At 52.7% G+C, this 15,512-nt stretch overlaps 1 protein-coding gene across 2 annotated transcripts; it reads left to right on the top strand.

The window, feature by feature from the left end:
• Positions 1-4,693: 4,693 nt before the first annotated feature.
• Grb7 (growth factor receptor bound protein 7) lies at positions 4,694-14,238 on the top strand. 2 transcript variants are annotated; one of them, XM_028889576.2, is made up of 16 exons: positions 4,694-4,821; positions 5,348-6,230; positions 9,832-9,988; positions 10,094-10,244; positions 10,412-10,568; positions 10,679-10,800; positions 10,935-11,012; positions 11,236-11,385; positions 12,062-12,172; positions 12,374-12,472; positions 12,691-12,771; positions 12,864-12,980; positions 13,098-13,158; positions 13,271-13,358; positions 13,461-13,554; positions 13,731-14,238. In XM_028889576.2, the coding sequence occupies exons 3-16, from the start codon at positions 9,837-9,839 to the stop codon at positions 13,875-13,877; spliced, it is 1,608 nt and encodes a 535-aa protein (XP_028745409.1). In that variant the 5' UTR covers positions 4,694-4,821; positions 5,348-6,230; positions 9,832-9,836; the 3' UTR covers positions 13,878-14,238. The 2 variants fall into 2 exon arrangements, with proteins under 2 accessions (XP_028745409.1, XP_028745410.1); XM_028889577.2 differs by lacking the exons at positions 4,694-4,821; positions 5,348-6,230 and adding an exon at positions 6,399-6,500.
• The last annotated feature ends 1,274 nt before the right edge of the window (positions 14,239-15,512 follow it).

Below are 15,512 nucleotides of genomic sequence, written 5' to 3'. Positions count from 1 at the left end.
TGGGTATTTCACATAAATGGAATCATACAACATGTGGCTTTTGCTATGGTTTCTTTTGCAAGAAAGAACAAGCTTCCCTCCAGTGGTGTACCAGGAGTTCCTTTTTACTGAAGAGTAAGATTTCATTCCATGTGTAGACAGAGCAGTTACGATTTATTGACATTAATTTGGGTTTCTTCGGCTTTCGTCTGTTTTGAACAATGCTGCTGCTATAAATGTGGATGTCTTTTTGTGGGTGTGTGCCGTCATTTCTCTTTGGTAGATTCCTAGGGGTAGAAATATTGGGCTGTCTGGGGAGTTTATATTTACCTCTTTATGAAGTTGCCCACCTGTTTTGTTTTTTCCCAAGCAGCTGTACCATTTTACACTACCAACAGCAATAGAGCACACAGGGACTTGTTTCTTCTTAGCTGTCACACATTGCTTTCCCATCTCTTTGATGATACCTGTTCTATTAGGGAATGCTATTGGCCATCTTTTCAGGTAGCTCACCCATTCATACATATTACTTGAAACAGAAACATTCGTTCAGTTTTTCTTTTTCTTTCTTTCTTTTTTTATTTTTTATTTTTCAAGACAAGGTTTCTCTGTGTAGCCCTGGCTGTCCTGGAACTCACTCTGTAGGCCAGGCTGGCTTCGAACTGAGAGATCTACTGGCCTCTGCTTCCTGAATGCTGGCATTAAAGACCTGTGCCACCACTGCCTGGCCAATTTTGTTTTGTTTTTGAGATGGGTCTTACTGTGTAGCTCTGGCTGGCCTGGAACGCAGAGATACACCTGCCTCTGCCTTTTGAGAACTAGGATTAAAGGCGTGCACCATGATGCTCAGTTTATAGTTCAGTTTTAATTGGGTTACTTATGTCTTCATTATTGGTATTTAAGAGTTTTTTTATAACTGAGGGATGGTGGCGCACACCTTTAATTCCAGCACTCAAGAGGCAGAGGCAGGCAGATCTCTGTGAGTTAGAGGCCAGCCTGGGCTACAGAGTGAGATCCAGGACAGCCAGGTCTGTTACACAGAGGACCCCTGTCTTGAAAAAACAAAAACAAAACAAAACAAAAGTTCTTTATGTAGTCTACACATAGTATCTATAACGAAATAAATGAAATAGATAAGTTACAAGTATTTTCTCTTGGTTTTTGCAACATACACATTCTAAATGAATACATTCAATCAATGTTTTTCTTTAAAAAATCCTGGGCTGGAGAGATGGCTCAGGGGTTAAGAGCACCAACTGCTCTTCCAGAGGTCCTGAGTTCAATTCCCAGCACCCACATGGTGGCTCACAACCATCTGCATCTGGCACCCTCTTCTGTATACATAATAAATAAATAAATCTTTAAAAAACCCTTTGCAAGCCCAATGGTGGGATAAGACTTTATCTTACTTGAGAGGCAGAGGCAGGCAGATTTGAGTTCAAGGGCAGCCTGGTCTACAGAGAGAATTCCAGGACAGCCAGGGGTACACAGAAATTCTGTTCCAAAAACCAAAAAAATATATATATCCTTTGCCTAACCCAAGGTTACAGATTTCCTTCATTATTATTTATTTAACTTTTGTTTTTGATGTTTTATTGTGACTTTATCTAAAATTTTATAGGTTCAGTTCTGATATTTATGCTTATGATCTATTTTTTTCTTGTTTTCTTGTTTATGCTTTTTAAATAGGGTCTCTCTACATAGCTTGGCTGTCCTGGAACTCACTATGTAGACCAGGCTAGCCTTGAACTCACAGAGATCCAGTTACTTTTGCCTCCTGAGTGCTGGAATTAAAGGCATGCACCACCATGCCTGGCTATGATTTTTTAATGATTATTCTTATTTATGTGTGTGTTTATATCTGTATAAGTACATGTGTACACAGGTACCTGTGGAAACCAGAAGAGGGCATCAGATCTCCTGGAGCTGGAATTTCAGGCAGTTGTGAACCTTTGAATGGTAAGTGATGGGAACTGAACTCAGGTTCTCTGAAGAGCAGCAAGTGCTCTTAACCACTGAGCCTTCTCTACAGCCCTTTAGGATCTATTTGGAATTATTTTTGTGCATCCTGGGAAGTAAACAGCGAAATTACTCTGTTGGTGTGTAAGTGTGAAGTTGTCACAGTGCCTGTAGCCTTCACGACTTGGGAGACACAGCAAAAGGATTGGTTGAATTCAAGAACATTCTGGGCACCATAGCAACACACTGTGTCAAAAGATCCTGTCTGTCCATTAAATGGGCTCTACATCTTTATAAAAAAAAGCTACTGTCGGGGCTGGAGAGATGGCTCAGAGGTTAAGAGCACCGACTCCTCTTCCAGAGGTCCTGAGTTCAATTCCCAGCAACCACATGGTGGCTCACAACCATCTGTAATGAGATCTGGTGCCCTCTTCTGGCCTGCAAGGATATGTGCAGACAGAACACTGTATACATAATAAATAAATAAATCTTTGGGGTTTAAAAAAGCTACTGTCTCCAGACATGGTAGCACACACCTTCAATTTCAGCACTCAGGAGGCAGATGCAGGTAGATCTCTGTGAGTTCGAGGCCAGCCTGGTCTACAAAGCAAGTTCCAGGACAGCCAAGGCTGTTACATAGAGAGACCCTGTATTGAAAACAAAAACAAAACAAAAGCAGTAGCTTTTAACTCTCAATGCTTTCCAGTGATCAATAAAAGTGGTTCCTTGAATTTTTAACTTTACAGTGGTATATACTTGATAAAGAGTCAATAGAAACTAGACTTTGACATTTTGTAGTTTAGATATAAAGTGCATTTTCCAATCAAGGTATTTTTAAAATTACAAAGGTATTCATTATGAGTATATATGTATGTGTGGGTATGGATATACCAATCCCACAGTGCTCATGGAGAGGTCAGAGGACAGCTTTTGGGAGTCCTCTCCTCAGCATGTGGTTCCTGAGAATTGAACTCGGGTCATCAGGCTTGCAGCCAGCATCGGTACCTGCTGAACCATCTCCCCCGCTTCTTCAGATCAAGGTATTTTATGATGGCGCAGGTCTGTAACCCCATCAGAGGCAGAAGGGGGGTTCAAGACTAGCTTCAGTTAAATAGAGAGTTTGAGGCTAGCCACAGTTACATATCAAGACCCCAAGATAGAAAACCAAAAATGGGCTAGAGAAATGCTGGGCATTTGCTGCTCTGGCCGAGGACCCGGGTTCAGTTCCCAGCACCTACATAGTACTTTGTAATCATCTCTGACTCCAGGCCCAGGGGATCTGATGCCTTCCACTGGCTCTTTGGGCACCAGTCAACAATGTGGTATAGTTAAATACATGTAGGCAAACACACATAAATTAAAAAAAAAAAAAAAACATGGCAATGCAACAATGAAAACCGGGTTTGTCTAGATGCAACAGCATCATAAGCCAAAGGACGGCAAACCCATTCCTTCTTGTGTGTCTTTGATTTTAGTTTTGTTTGGTTGGAGATACTCATGCTATGGCATACCTCAGTCTGGCCTTGAACTCTTAATTCTCCTGAGTACTGACTGGGCTTATATATTCAGCTTGTGGTGACTTTTATCCTAAATTCTCATTAACTTATATACATATGTAAAGTTCATCTCCCATGGGCAAGGTGGCTTGGCAGTTAAAGGCTCTTGCGGCTAAGCCGGAGGACATGAGCTTTGATTCCTGGACCCACCTGCTGGAAGGAGAGAACCAGTTCTCATTAACCTCTAGACACACACACACACACACACACACACACACACACACAGACGGACAGACAGACAGAAGAGGAGACAAACACAGAGAGAGAGAGACAGATAGACAGAAGCGGGAAGACACACACACACACACACACACACACACACACACACACACACACACAGTGTGACACACAGCCAGCCCCAGTTTCCCACACACAAATGCACTGGTTATATAAGGAACTTTCAGTGAGTCCTGACAAACACACAGCCTTGTGCATCCACCCTGTAAGGTCCCAGACAGACTGACTCCCCAGCTCCTACAAGCCTCTGTCCCCACTGGTAACCCCTCTTGTCTCCCCGCTGAGGCCTCAGCTCTGCTCTGTGTCCTTACAGTCCTACTCCTCTGGACGGAATCCTGGGGCAGGACAGAAATGGCTCAGGGGCTAAGAGCACTTGATGTTCTTCCAGAGGACCCAAACTGTCCGTAGTTCCAGCTGTAGGAGACCTGCAGGAACCCACGAGCGTGTGCACACACACACACACACACACACACACACACACACACACACACAGGCATGGACACACAAATAAAAAAGTCTTTACTAAAGAAAGAAATGGAATCCTACATCCCTCAGCGTCCGGCTTCCCTCCAGCCCAGCCTTCAGCATTCTGAGGGATCTACAGGAACCCTGCCCATTGCTCTGTGTCTCCCCTTGGGCCCAGCTACAACCTGTAGGGTCTGGCTTCTGCCCACCACTCCTGCCAGTCTGGACAAACAGGACGGACGACTCTCAAACCTGGTTTCCAAAACCGCCAGAGGGCCGGTCAATACCACACATTCCTGGGGCTCTGCCTCAGAGATATGGGCTCTGGTGGCCGAGGAGGGGCCCAAGGATCTGTGCTTTCCGTAGCAGCTTAAGAGACTGGGAGGCCGTGTTCCCGCCTTTTAAGAGCGGCGAGGCTCTTCTCCACCCCTCCCAACCTGTACAACCTGCCCAGGCTCACGGCAAGGCGGCTTTTCCTGTCCACCCCCACTCCCTTAGCTCTGCGTTCCGTGTTCCCGCCTGTTTGCTCCTCCACGACGGATGGCTAACCCCTCTGCTTCCCAGTCACCAGCAGCTCCTCCTCTGCTTCCTCTTCACCTCCGCAGAAAGGCCTTCCCTGCCTCCCGTGAGTCACTCACCTGGCATACTTGTCGCTTGTCATTTTTTTATTTGTGTGACTCTTAAAGGTCAGTCTCCCTGACTGGGTTGCAGCAGGCTAAGGGCGGATCTGTTTTTGTTGCTTTGCTCTGTATCCCCAAGCCCGGATCTGCTCAGTGTGGAGTAAATTGTCTCCCGTGTTTTTTCTGTTCAAACTGCTTCCCGGCCCAAGCAACCTTGCCGCCTTCCTCACTCTTGGCTTTGCCCATTCATACTAATCTTTCTCTTTTCTTTTCTTTCTTTTTGTTTTTTTGAGACAATGTTTCTCTGTATAGTCCTCCCTGTCCTGGAACTTGCTATGGAGACCAGGTTGGCATAGAGCGCTCCGAGATCCACCTGCCTCTGCCTCTAGAGCGCGGGGATTAAAGGCCTGCGCCTCCATAGCCGCCTTTTCACATTAGCTTTTCCAGCGAAAAGTTGAGGCTGTGCGTCCTCCGGGGCAGACCCCTTATCAACCCGTGGCTTGTTTGTTTTTCTTTAAATGTCACCCATAGGAAGCCGGGAGGTGGCCGGCTGCCTTTGATCCCGGTCTCTCAGCCCCTCTTCCAGATCCCCCGATGTTTGCTGAGGGCTGAACCAGAAAGCTGGAGTTACTGCTGTTAACAGGAATCTCTTGCACCCGGGCCACAGCGGCCGCCAGGTCACCGTGGCCCCTCCCACTAGGCCACCTTGCCACTCTGAGATTTGAAACGGGGCAGGGGAGACCCTGGACTTGGCTCGGGAGGGAAGGTGTACCTTGGGGATCTCAGAGGGGCCAGGGGAACAACAGCCTGAGTGGCTAGACTGTGGCTGGAGGTCAAAGGGCAGGGCATCTCTTCAGGCTTCCCTCTTCAGCCGAGTGCCCTTTGTCCTGGCCCGGGGGGTGGGGGGAGTTGAAGACGGCCCCCTAGCTTGACCAATGAACTGACCATCCTGGGGGAGGGACGAGCAGGAGTGGGCGGGACCACTTCTTATCTAACAAACCGCCCTCAGACTAGATTTTTCTCTTTCCAGCCTGTTCTTTTTGACTCTTCCCCGCCTCTCCCCAGGCACCTGCTCTCTCCCCTGGCACCTGCTGCCCAGTAGGAAGGGCAAGAGCAATCCCAGGCAGTGCCTTGTGAGGAGTCTCCACCCCTCCTCCAGCGCTTCCTTCTCCCGGGCGCCTCTCAGGCCCCGCCCTCACCTGCCCAAGAGAATTTTAGTTTCCCTGAGCCTGGAATCTGGATACGCAGGGTTCTCTCCATATTCTCCCGCCCCGACATCCAAAGGCGTGATACCCTCCTAACCACCTGTAGAGACGAGAGAGTGGATCTGAGCTCAAATCCAAGTGTTTGGGATCCCTAGACAGAGCCTGACTTTGGGCCCGGTGTCCGGCTCCTCCTGCTGGAGCTCCTCCAGGTAAGGCGACCGAGATCCGTCTCAGACAATCTGCTCCTACCCCCATCCTCACCAGGGCCTCAGGTTGTGCCCGCCTCGGGCGGATCTGGCCCGCTGCCCAGGTAGATGGCCCGGAGGCTGCCAGGCTCTCCCCCCCCACCCCCCTCCCGAACGTCCTCGCTTGGTGAGGTCAGGCCACAGGCGGGGAAAGGGGGTGGTGGTAGTTAAGGCCTAGAGTCTTTCTCCCTAAACCGGTGGCCTCAGGCAGGTGTGCCGACGTCCACGGTCTGGGTAAGGAACGAAGCGGGAACTTCATCTTGGGGGTGGGATGCAAGTTAGGTCTGGGTCCCTAAGGAAAGCGTCACTCTCCTGATGCTCTCTGGCGGCTTCGCGGCATTGTTTTGTTTGTTGCTCGGCACCTCGAATCCTTCCCCTTCCTCACCTTGCTGCCCGAGACCTCCCGTGTTTTTCATCTTGTGCCCCTCACACTCTTTCCTTCTCTCCCAGTGAATTCGTGAATGGGAGGTAGGGTCTCTTCGTCACCTCCGGAAATCTGGACTTTCCGGTTAAAACTAGTTCTTTCTACACAGGACCAGCTAATTGGAGGTGTGGGGGGGGGGCATCCGGAGGTGGCCCTTCTCTACCTTGCTGAGCTCAGTTTACTACAATCTGGGGTTCCCATGTAGAGGGGAGTAAAGGAGAGGGATTCCCACATGGTTGGAACTCCGTCCCTCCACGCCGTTGTCCCACCTCGGATGTGGAAGCCCGGTGGGCTGAGGATCCCTCCCGGCTGCAGCTGCCGATGCATGTGGACAAAGAAAGCTGGAGATGCGGGTGCTGTGAGAAGGGTCTGCCCTGCAGGGCCAGGAAGAGAGTGTGTGGCGGGTCATGTGGGCCTGTCTTGAATTTGAAGCTGGGGAAGGACCTAAGTCCGGGTCTGGGTCTTCATGGCAGGATTGGGACAGAGTGCACCTGAGGGCCAGATGGTAGCATTTTCAGCCTTTTTAAAATATTTACCCGACCCCCCCCCCCAAGAATGCAATGCCTTCTGGGTTGTGAGTCTGTGCTAGTTTGGACTCTGTTCTCGCGCGCGCGCGAGTGTGTGCGTGCGCGTGTGTGCGTGTGTGTTTGTACACCTCCTCAAATGCAAAATAATGATTAACTCTACAGGCAACTCTAGCATTCTTCCCAAATTAAACATTAAAAGAGTTGTCCCGCCCCCCCTTTATTCCATTGGATGTTTTTTTTCCTGGGCGGAGTGGGCGGAGCATCAACTTCGGGTCAACTAAGGGTTTTCCTACCTCCTCATCTGGGCCCAGTACCCCTAAAGGTTAAGCCCCCTCTCCCCTCCCCAAGTCCTGATGGGAGTTGGCTTGGTGTACTGGACCAGAACCAGTCCTCAAGCTGCCCAGGCCACTGGCTCACCAAGCCCTCTCCTAGACCTGGGAGGAGCGGATGGTGGCCTTGTTTGCTGTTGGTCCCAAACATTGAGGCCTTGCCGCTCGCCTTGGGCTTTGCTAGGTGGGGCAAGATTCAGGAAGTAAACAAGGCGGCTGGGAGGGTAGGAGAGAGGGTGGGGCCGGCGCTGCTGAGGCTGGGGAGCTGCCGTTGGAGTGGCCCGGTTGAGAGGACTAGTTGGTTGGAGGACCAGTTTCCCCGCTGGGAGCTTTGCTTAGGCTCTAGTTAGAATGTCTCCGATCTCTTGGGCAGGGACTGCAGGCAGGGCCCACAGCGGGCTTCTCTACCGCATCTTATCTTTTAGGTACCTGCCGGCTTCTAGCCTTCCCCAGCTGAAGGGTGGGGTGGAGGGATCTGGAAGCTAACTCTAGTGCAGCCTGCTCCTGGGCCTCTGACATCAGACTGTAATCTGACTTGAATCTGCTTCCTCCGCTTTCAAGCAGCTGTCCAGCTGGATGATGTTTTCGGCCTTGGAGGGAGGGGCACCCCGGCAGAGACCTCCCCCCATCTCTCCCTAAAATGAAACATCTGATGGGTGGGAGTGGGTTGTTCTGCCTGGCTCTCCGGGGGGTGCTTTGCTCTGTCTGCCTGCCTGTCCTCTTGGGTGTTTTAACTCCATTACTGCCTGATGGTCCCCTTCTGGTCAGGACATCCCAGAGTGTGTTCAGAAATCCTCTTCCACAGAGCAATATACAGGAGTCCCCAAGGCCAGGTGCATCATCGTACATCCTGAGGGTAGTTAACAGCAAAGAGAGTTGTAGGTTCAAGACTCAGGCTAGGCAGGGCTGAATGCTGCTTGCACATCACCAGGAGGTGGGCTCCAATCCCGAGAGGTTCCTGGATCCAGCCTGGGCATTTCCTCCCACCTCCCTGGGTTATAAGCAAGCTGATGGTTTAGGACTAAGGTGGGCAGCCGATTGGTCCCACCTGGGCTGGACATTGGCCAAGGGTGGGGAAGGTGATGTCAGGGGAGCCTCGGGCTGCTCCACCCCACATCTTCATCTTTTCCCAACCCGCACCCCGCGCTGGCTCCCAGGCTGCCCGTAGGTTGGAGAGTCAGGGACCAGGGCAGAGGCAGGTTGTTTGTGTTCCTCTTCAGCCAGGAAGTCCTAAAGATGAGTCAAAGTTGAATGGAGAGCCTGGGGCATAGCTGTCCCGCCCCGCCCTGACTCACCTGTCCCCCAGATCTCTTCATGCCCTCACGGAAGGGTCAAGTGTTTTTCCTATCCTATCCTGGTGCCGGGAACCTTCCCCAGGTGCCTGGGCAGCCTCATAGTCCTGGTGCAGGGTCTGGGGAACAGGCAGGGTGCCAGGATTGGCATTTTGTCTAGGTCCTGCCAGGTTCAGCACCTCGGGGTCTGTTGGTTCCTGCGGAGAAGGGCTGGAACCTCCCCCCCTCCCCTTTGCCTGGTCTCACCTGTCCTTACTTGTCCTTGCTCCTCTGCTCCCGTGGGCGCTAAGGCATAGGTGAGACACTGGTGTGTGTGCCAGGTGCTTTCAGACCAGAGATGGGATAAAAACAGGTGCACAGTCATGGGGGCAGGGTTCCCCAGCACGAGGCTGAGTGTGGCAAGTCCCAGAGGACTTCTCCTACATAGGAGGTGGTGAGGCTGCAGGGAAAAGGAGGGCAGGATGAGGGGCCCGGAAAGGCCCACAGTTTGGAGGTTGCCGGGTTAAGAGCCCCCCAGACTAGGCCTTCTGTTCCCACCACGACCTGAGCACACTGTCCTGCCTTTCTGATTCCTGTCCTTCCTCACCGCCTCTTTCTCTGTGTGTCACTCATCACTAGGCCAGGTGTTACCACAACAGACTTGGCGACTGCTTCTGGCAACAAGGTGCCAGAACAACACGGCCGGACAAATTCACAGAGCCCCGTGAAGGAGCAGCCTTTGCCCCGACCCTGTGGCTGCAGCTAGGGGCACGTGGCAGGGAGCCTACCCGTTCTTTCCTTAGCTGTTTCTGTTGCAGGAAGAACGCTGGCGTGGGAGTCCCAGTCACCAGACTGAATGCTACTGGGCACATGCATGCTTCCTTCTCAGGACCCCAGTGTCCCTTTCTGTAAAGTGGACATGTCCTGTTCTTCTCAGAGGGCTCAGGAAGCTGCAGTGTGAAGACATCAGTCATGGCAGCACATGGCATCAGCAGGGCTGCATTGTTTTCACAGGTGCCATGGAACTGGATCTGAGCCCACCTCATCTCAGCGGCTCCCCGGAAGATGTGTGCCCAGCTCCTGGGACCCCTCCCGAGACTCCCCCGCCCCCTGATAACCCTCCGTCAGGGGATGTGAAGCGGTCCCAACCTCTGCCCATCCCAAGCAGCAGGTTGGATGGGGCGGTGGGGCTGCATTGGTAGGGAGATCTGGGGACGGGGAGGGGAGCCAGCCCCGGCTAACACATAGGGGCTTCCATCCCTCAACTCCGACACAGGAAACTTCGAGAAGAGGAGCTTCAGGCGACCTCTCTACCCTCCATCCCCAACCCCTTCCCTGAGCTCTGCAGCCCCCCTTCCCAGAAACCCATTCTTGGGGGTTCCTCCGGTGCAAGGGGGTTGCCTCCTCGAGACTGTGGCCGCCTTCACGTGAGTTGTTTTGGGAAAGGGGAAAAAACGGGGACAGAGCGGCCCCAGCCCTGGGCCGATACGGTGGCGCCTCTTTAGTGCAGTTGGGGTATCTTGAGGATAGGAGAAGTCAGAGAGGAGAATCCCCCCTGCCTTACCCCAAGTCACGTGCAGTTCCTGGGGTGCAGGTGGTGAAGGTGTACAGCGAGGATGGGGCCTGCCGGTCTGTGGAGGTGGCAGCGGGTGCCACCGCCCGCCATGTGTGTGAAATGCTGGTGCAGCGAGCTCACGCCCTGAGTGATGAGTCCTGGGGCCTGGTGGAGTGTCACCCCTATTTAGCGCTGGGTGAGTTGGGGCACAAGGAGCTGTGGGACGATGTCTTGGGCCAGAGAGGTGGCTCCTCTGTGAGGCTTGGTTCATCTCTACCAACTCTCGCCTTTCACCCTTGGTCGCAGAGCGGGGTGTGGAGGACCATGAGTTCGTGGTGGAGGTGCAGGAGGCCTGGCCTGTGGGTGGAGACAGTCGCTTTGTCTTCCGCAAAAACTTCGCCAAGTATGAACTGTTCAAGAGCCCCCCAGTGAGTGAGAACCTGGGTGTACACACACACACACACACACACACACACACACACACACACACCCACACACACACACACACCGGTTCCCCAGCCTGGATTCTTGAGCTTTCATCCCTGACTCCTTTCTTTCCCAGCATACCCTGTTCCCAGAAAAGATGGTCTCCAGTTGTCTGGATGCACAAACAGGCGTATCCCATGAAGACCTCATCCAGGTGAGGTCTCTCTCACCATCTATCCACAATTCCCCCCAGAGTCGTCATCCAGTGTTTCTAACCCCTGCTGCCATGTGTGAGCTGCTCTGTGTGTTTGTTGGCATTTTCCCTCCACTGTGGTGACCTTGCTGGTGAAATGGTGACAGTCAGTATTGACTCTGCCCCTCCTCTGGAGGCCTGAGAGGAGGCAAGCCTTTCATCCTCTATTCACATCTGTCCTCAGAACTTCCTGAATGCTGGCAGCTTCCCCGAGATCCAGGGCTTCCTGCAGCTCCGGGGATCCGGCCGGGGCTCAGGCCGAAAGCTGTGGAAACGGTTCTTCTGCTTCCTGCGTCGATCTGGTCTCTATTACTCCACCAAGGGCACCTCCAAGGTGAGGTCTTGAGGGTCAGCTCTAGCCTGTCATGTACCTCTTCCTCAGTGGTACTTACTCCTAGACCTTTCCACTCTTGGGCCAGGGGACCCTCAGCTATTCTTCCTTCCCCTTGGGCTGGCTGTCTTTGGGCCATGTGGGCATCTATCTACCCCAATCCCTGTTTAGCTCACCTACCCTAGGAATGGCGGTAGAAAAGACAGGTGACTTGAATCCGCCTCTGCGTGTGTGTGTGTGTGTGTGTGTGTGTGTGTGTGTGTGTGTGTGTGTGTGAATGTCAGTGATGTCAGTGATCAGTCTCAGGTGGACCTCCTCAGGAGCTGTCTACCTTGTTTTTTTAAGACAGGGTACCTACTAGGACCTAGAACTTGCAGATTAGGTTAGGCTGGCTGGCAGGAGAGCCCCAAGAATCTTGCTATCCCCACACTGGGATTAGAAGTTTGTAGCATCACATCCAGCTCTTTAGGTCGGCGCTGGGGATCAAACTCAGGGCCTCCCGATTGCCCAGCAGGCTCTTTGCCAACTGAGCTCTCTCCTCAGCCCTCAGCCTCTAGTCGCTGTGTGAACATGGTTATTCCCCTGCCTCTCCCTGGTCCTAAAATCTCTGTACCTGGTGAGGCGCTCATGTGGAGATAAGACCTCCCTGTACCAAGTCCTGCTTTCTTACAATGCCCAGGACCCGAGGCACCTACAGTATGTGGCGGATGTGAATGAGTCCAATGCGTATGTGGTGACCCAGGGCCGCAAGCTCTACGGGATGCCCACGGATTTCGGCTTCTGTGTCAAGGTGAGGAGGACTCAAGCCTAGCCTGGTTTGGGGGAGGGCAAGAGCGGCCCCGTTCCAGTGTCCTACCTCTGGCTTTTGACCCCCACCTTGAGAATCCCAGCCTATTCTCCCTACACCTGCACGTCTGGATAGTCCTTGGGTCCTTCCCTGCCTCGTGGGCACAGAATCGGACAGGGGACAGCCCACTTCCTCTCCCCGCAGCCCAACAAGCTTCGAAATGGCCACAAGGGGCTCCACATCTTCTGCAGTGAGGATGAGCAGAGCCGTACCTGCTGGCTGGCTGCCTTCCGTCTCTTCAAGGTGAGACCCCTGGGATGGCAGGGGGGCTGGCCTTGCCTGAGGGGGGTAATGTAGCTCTGTCTTCCCAGTAAGAGGTCACCATAGCCCCGGCCTCTGAGAATACCAGTCAGGAAGGGCAGGTTCAGCCCTGCTCTGGAGAAGTCCTGGCCTGAGCGGTGTCACAGCCCATCTCCTAGGCTCTCTTGACCTCAAACCTTTTTTTCTTCTCCTGCCTCCAGTATGGGGTGCAGTTATATAAGAATTACCAGCAGACTCAATCTCGTCAATTGCGCCTATCCTACTTGGGGTCTCCGCCCTTGGTGAGTATACTCAAGGGTATTAGGAGAGGTGGGGATACAGACTCAGGACAGCTATTCTGACCCCCTCCCTCCTCCTTCTGTCCTCTTCCCAGAGGAGCGTTTCAGATAACACCCTAGTGGCCATGGACTTCTCTGGCCAGGCTGGGCGTGTCATTGAGAACCCCCGGGAGGCTCTGAGTGCTGCCATGGAGGAGGCCCAGGCCTGGAGGGTAAGGGTCTGCGTGCATCTGTGTGTCTGCTGCACCGCCTCCCAATGGGCTTTCATGGAGGGCTTGGGGAGGTGGCGGATGCCAACGGCACCCTGACTCCCATGTCCCCCACTGCAGAAGAAGACCAACCACCGTCTGAGCCTGCCCACTCCATCCTCTGGCTCCAGTCTTAGCGCAGGTGGGTGATGGTCTAGAGTTCCTAGGATGGGCTGCGTTGCTACTCTGAGCAATCTTGGCTGGGGTCCGAGGTGCCTTCCCCGAATGACCAGCATCTTTCCCCCTAACCCCAGCCATCCACCGTACCCAGCCCTGGTTCCACGGACGCATTTCCCGGGAGGAGAGCCAGCGGCTAATCGGACAGCAGGGCCTGGTGGATGGGTAAGGGGCTGGGCTGGGTTGGGTAACAGACCTGGGGACCAGCGAGACCCTAGGGCAGGTGGAACCAGGAGTCCCTGGTAATGCGGTTTTGTCTCCCCAAAGTGTGTTCCTGGTCCGGGAGAGCCAGCGCAACCCACAGGGCTTTGTCCTTTCCTTATGCCACCTGCAGAAAGTCAAGCATTACCTCATTCTACCAGTGAGTAACCCCCCCACCCCTCATTGGGGATTCTCGTAGCCAGGGGATACATGACTCGAAGCCCTACTATGCGCCTTGCTTTTTCCCTGTACAAGAAACGGGGGCTGATTGCTGGCCCCATGGGCCGCTCCTCCACCCGGGACCTCTCCCTGACCTGCTCTCTGGCCACACCACAGAGCGAAGATGAGGGCTGCCTCTACTTCAGCATGGACGACGGCCAGACCCGATTCACAGACCTGCTGCAGCTGGTGGAATTCCACCAGCTGAACCGAGGCATCCTGCCCTGTGTGCTACGCCACTGCTGTGCCCGTGTGGCCCTCTGAGGCCACATGAGCCATCAGAGCCCATGGGGCTGCCTGCCACCCTTCCGTTCAGTGGACTTGACTCAGGTGGAGGGGATAGTGAACGGCTGAAGCGCTCTCTTCCATCCCACGTCTCTTGTTTCGTTACCTCCCTCAGGCAACAGAACATCCCCCAACCCTGTTCATCTCTGATGCCTGTCCCCAAGGGAGGCATTTGTGGTCCTCTCCTCAGGAGCTCCTGAGGCACTATTCCAATGAGGGGCATTATGTGAGAAGTAGGGGCAGCCCAGGTGGTCTCAAGCCCCACACCCTGTATAGACTAAGAGGCCAGTTGATCTGCTCTGTTTTATACTAGTGGCAATAAAGATTATTTTTTGATACACCCATGAGTTCTCTCTGGCAAGAACTGAGAAGAGGGCCAGCAGAGGTAAAGGTGTTGGTGAACCAGAATACGCCCTGAGCACAAAAATGGTGTTAGTTGCCTGGGAGCTTCCATATCCTAGCAAGTACCCTGGCACAGTCAGTCAGTGCTGGTTAAATGGATGAGTGGACAATGAGCAACAGGGGCTGTGCTTTTCTTTCATTTATTTTTTTCAATTATGTTTTATGTCTGTGTATGTGCACATGTGAGTGCAAGTGCTCAAGGGAGCCAGAAGGGGGCGCTGGATCACATGGAACTGTATGTAGCTGCCGGCAGCAGGGCACTGTCTGATATGGACGCTGGGACCCCAAACTCAGGTCTTCTGCAAGAGCAGTGCATACCTTTAGCCAATGAGCCATGTCTTCAGCCCCAAGGGACTGGGCTTTTCTGACAGAGCTTAGATCTGACAGAGCCTGGGATCTGGAGATGAACCAGATATGATGGTGCATCCTGGAATCTCAGCACTTGGGTAGTAGAGGTAGGAAGAACATTTTGGGGGAAGCCTGGGCTACATGAGACCCCGTCACCCCACAAACAAAAACAAGATGAGTCAACAGCAAGCCTTGGACTAGTTGATGGACAGTGAGCCCTGACGAACAGACAAACACCACAGCAGAGGTAACGGCTCACTTCCCACAAGCCCCTGTGTCTTCCACCAACCTCTTCTCTCTCTTTCTAAGCCCAGATCTGCTTTCTGTCCCTGTAGTCCCCCTCACCCAGAAAGCCAGAAAGGGAATGACCATGCAGCCCCCCACCCCGCCCCACCCTGAGTCTGACTACCCTCTCCAGCCCAGCCTTCAGCTTCCAGAATGATTTTTGCAAAGTGCAAACTTGGCCACTGCTGAGCCAGGCTGCATTTTCCCCAAGAGTCTCGTGCCCTCACCCAGCCTGATAGGAACTTTAGAATACGTGTTTCCAATGGCAACACCTGCGTTTCTTGCTCGAGTTGCAGAGACACATCTTTTAGAAAGTGAACCCCAGGTGGATATTATTTTACCAAAAAGAGTCAAACTTGACTCTGGTTCCGTGGATTTAATAACTAGTTTACCGGAAATATGAGGGCTAGCGGAACACATGAATTGACACGTGGGGACAGTTAGCAAAATCTGGACTGGGGAACTACAGAAGAGATGGCTGCGTTTCTACTTCAATAACAACAGAAATGACAAGAAAAGCGAAGACGGGGAGTGTCTGGATTCTAAGAAACTTAGATGTGACAGCCAAATGATTCAAAT

This window comes from Peromyscus leucopus, chromosome 8b (genome assembly GCF_004664715.2).
Source record: "Peromyscus leucopus breed LL Stock chromosome 8b, UCI_PerLeu_2.1, whole genome shotgun sequence".
NCBI lineage: Eukaryota > Metazoa > Chordata > Mammalia > Rodentia > Cricetidae > Peromyscus > Peromyscus leucopus.
The sequence above is the reverse complement of the archived record's forward strand: the minus strand, read 5'-3'. Positions and strand labels throughout refer to the sequence as shown.

Bases quoted from the DNA above. Each gene is read 5' to 3' on its own strand.
- Grb7 (XM_028889576.2), top strand. From the start codon at position 9,837: ATGGAACTGGATCTGAGCCCACCTCATCTCAGCGGCTCCCCGGAAGAT. The intron at 10,801-10,934 runs GTGAGTGAGAAC...TTTCTTTCCCAG, and splicing joins AACTGTTCAAGAGCCCCCCA to CATACCCTGTTCCCAGAAAA. The intron at 12,173-12,373 runs GTGAGGAGGACT...CTCTCCCCGCAG, and splicing joins ATTTCGGCTTCTGTGTCAAG to CCCAACAAGCTTCGAAATGG.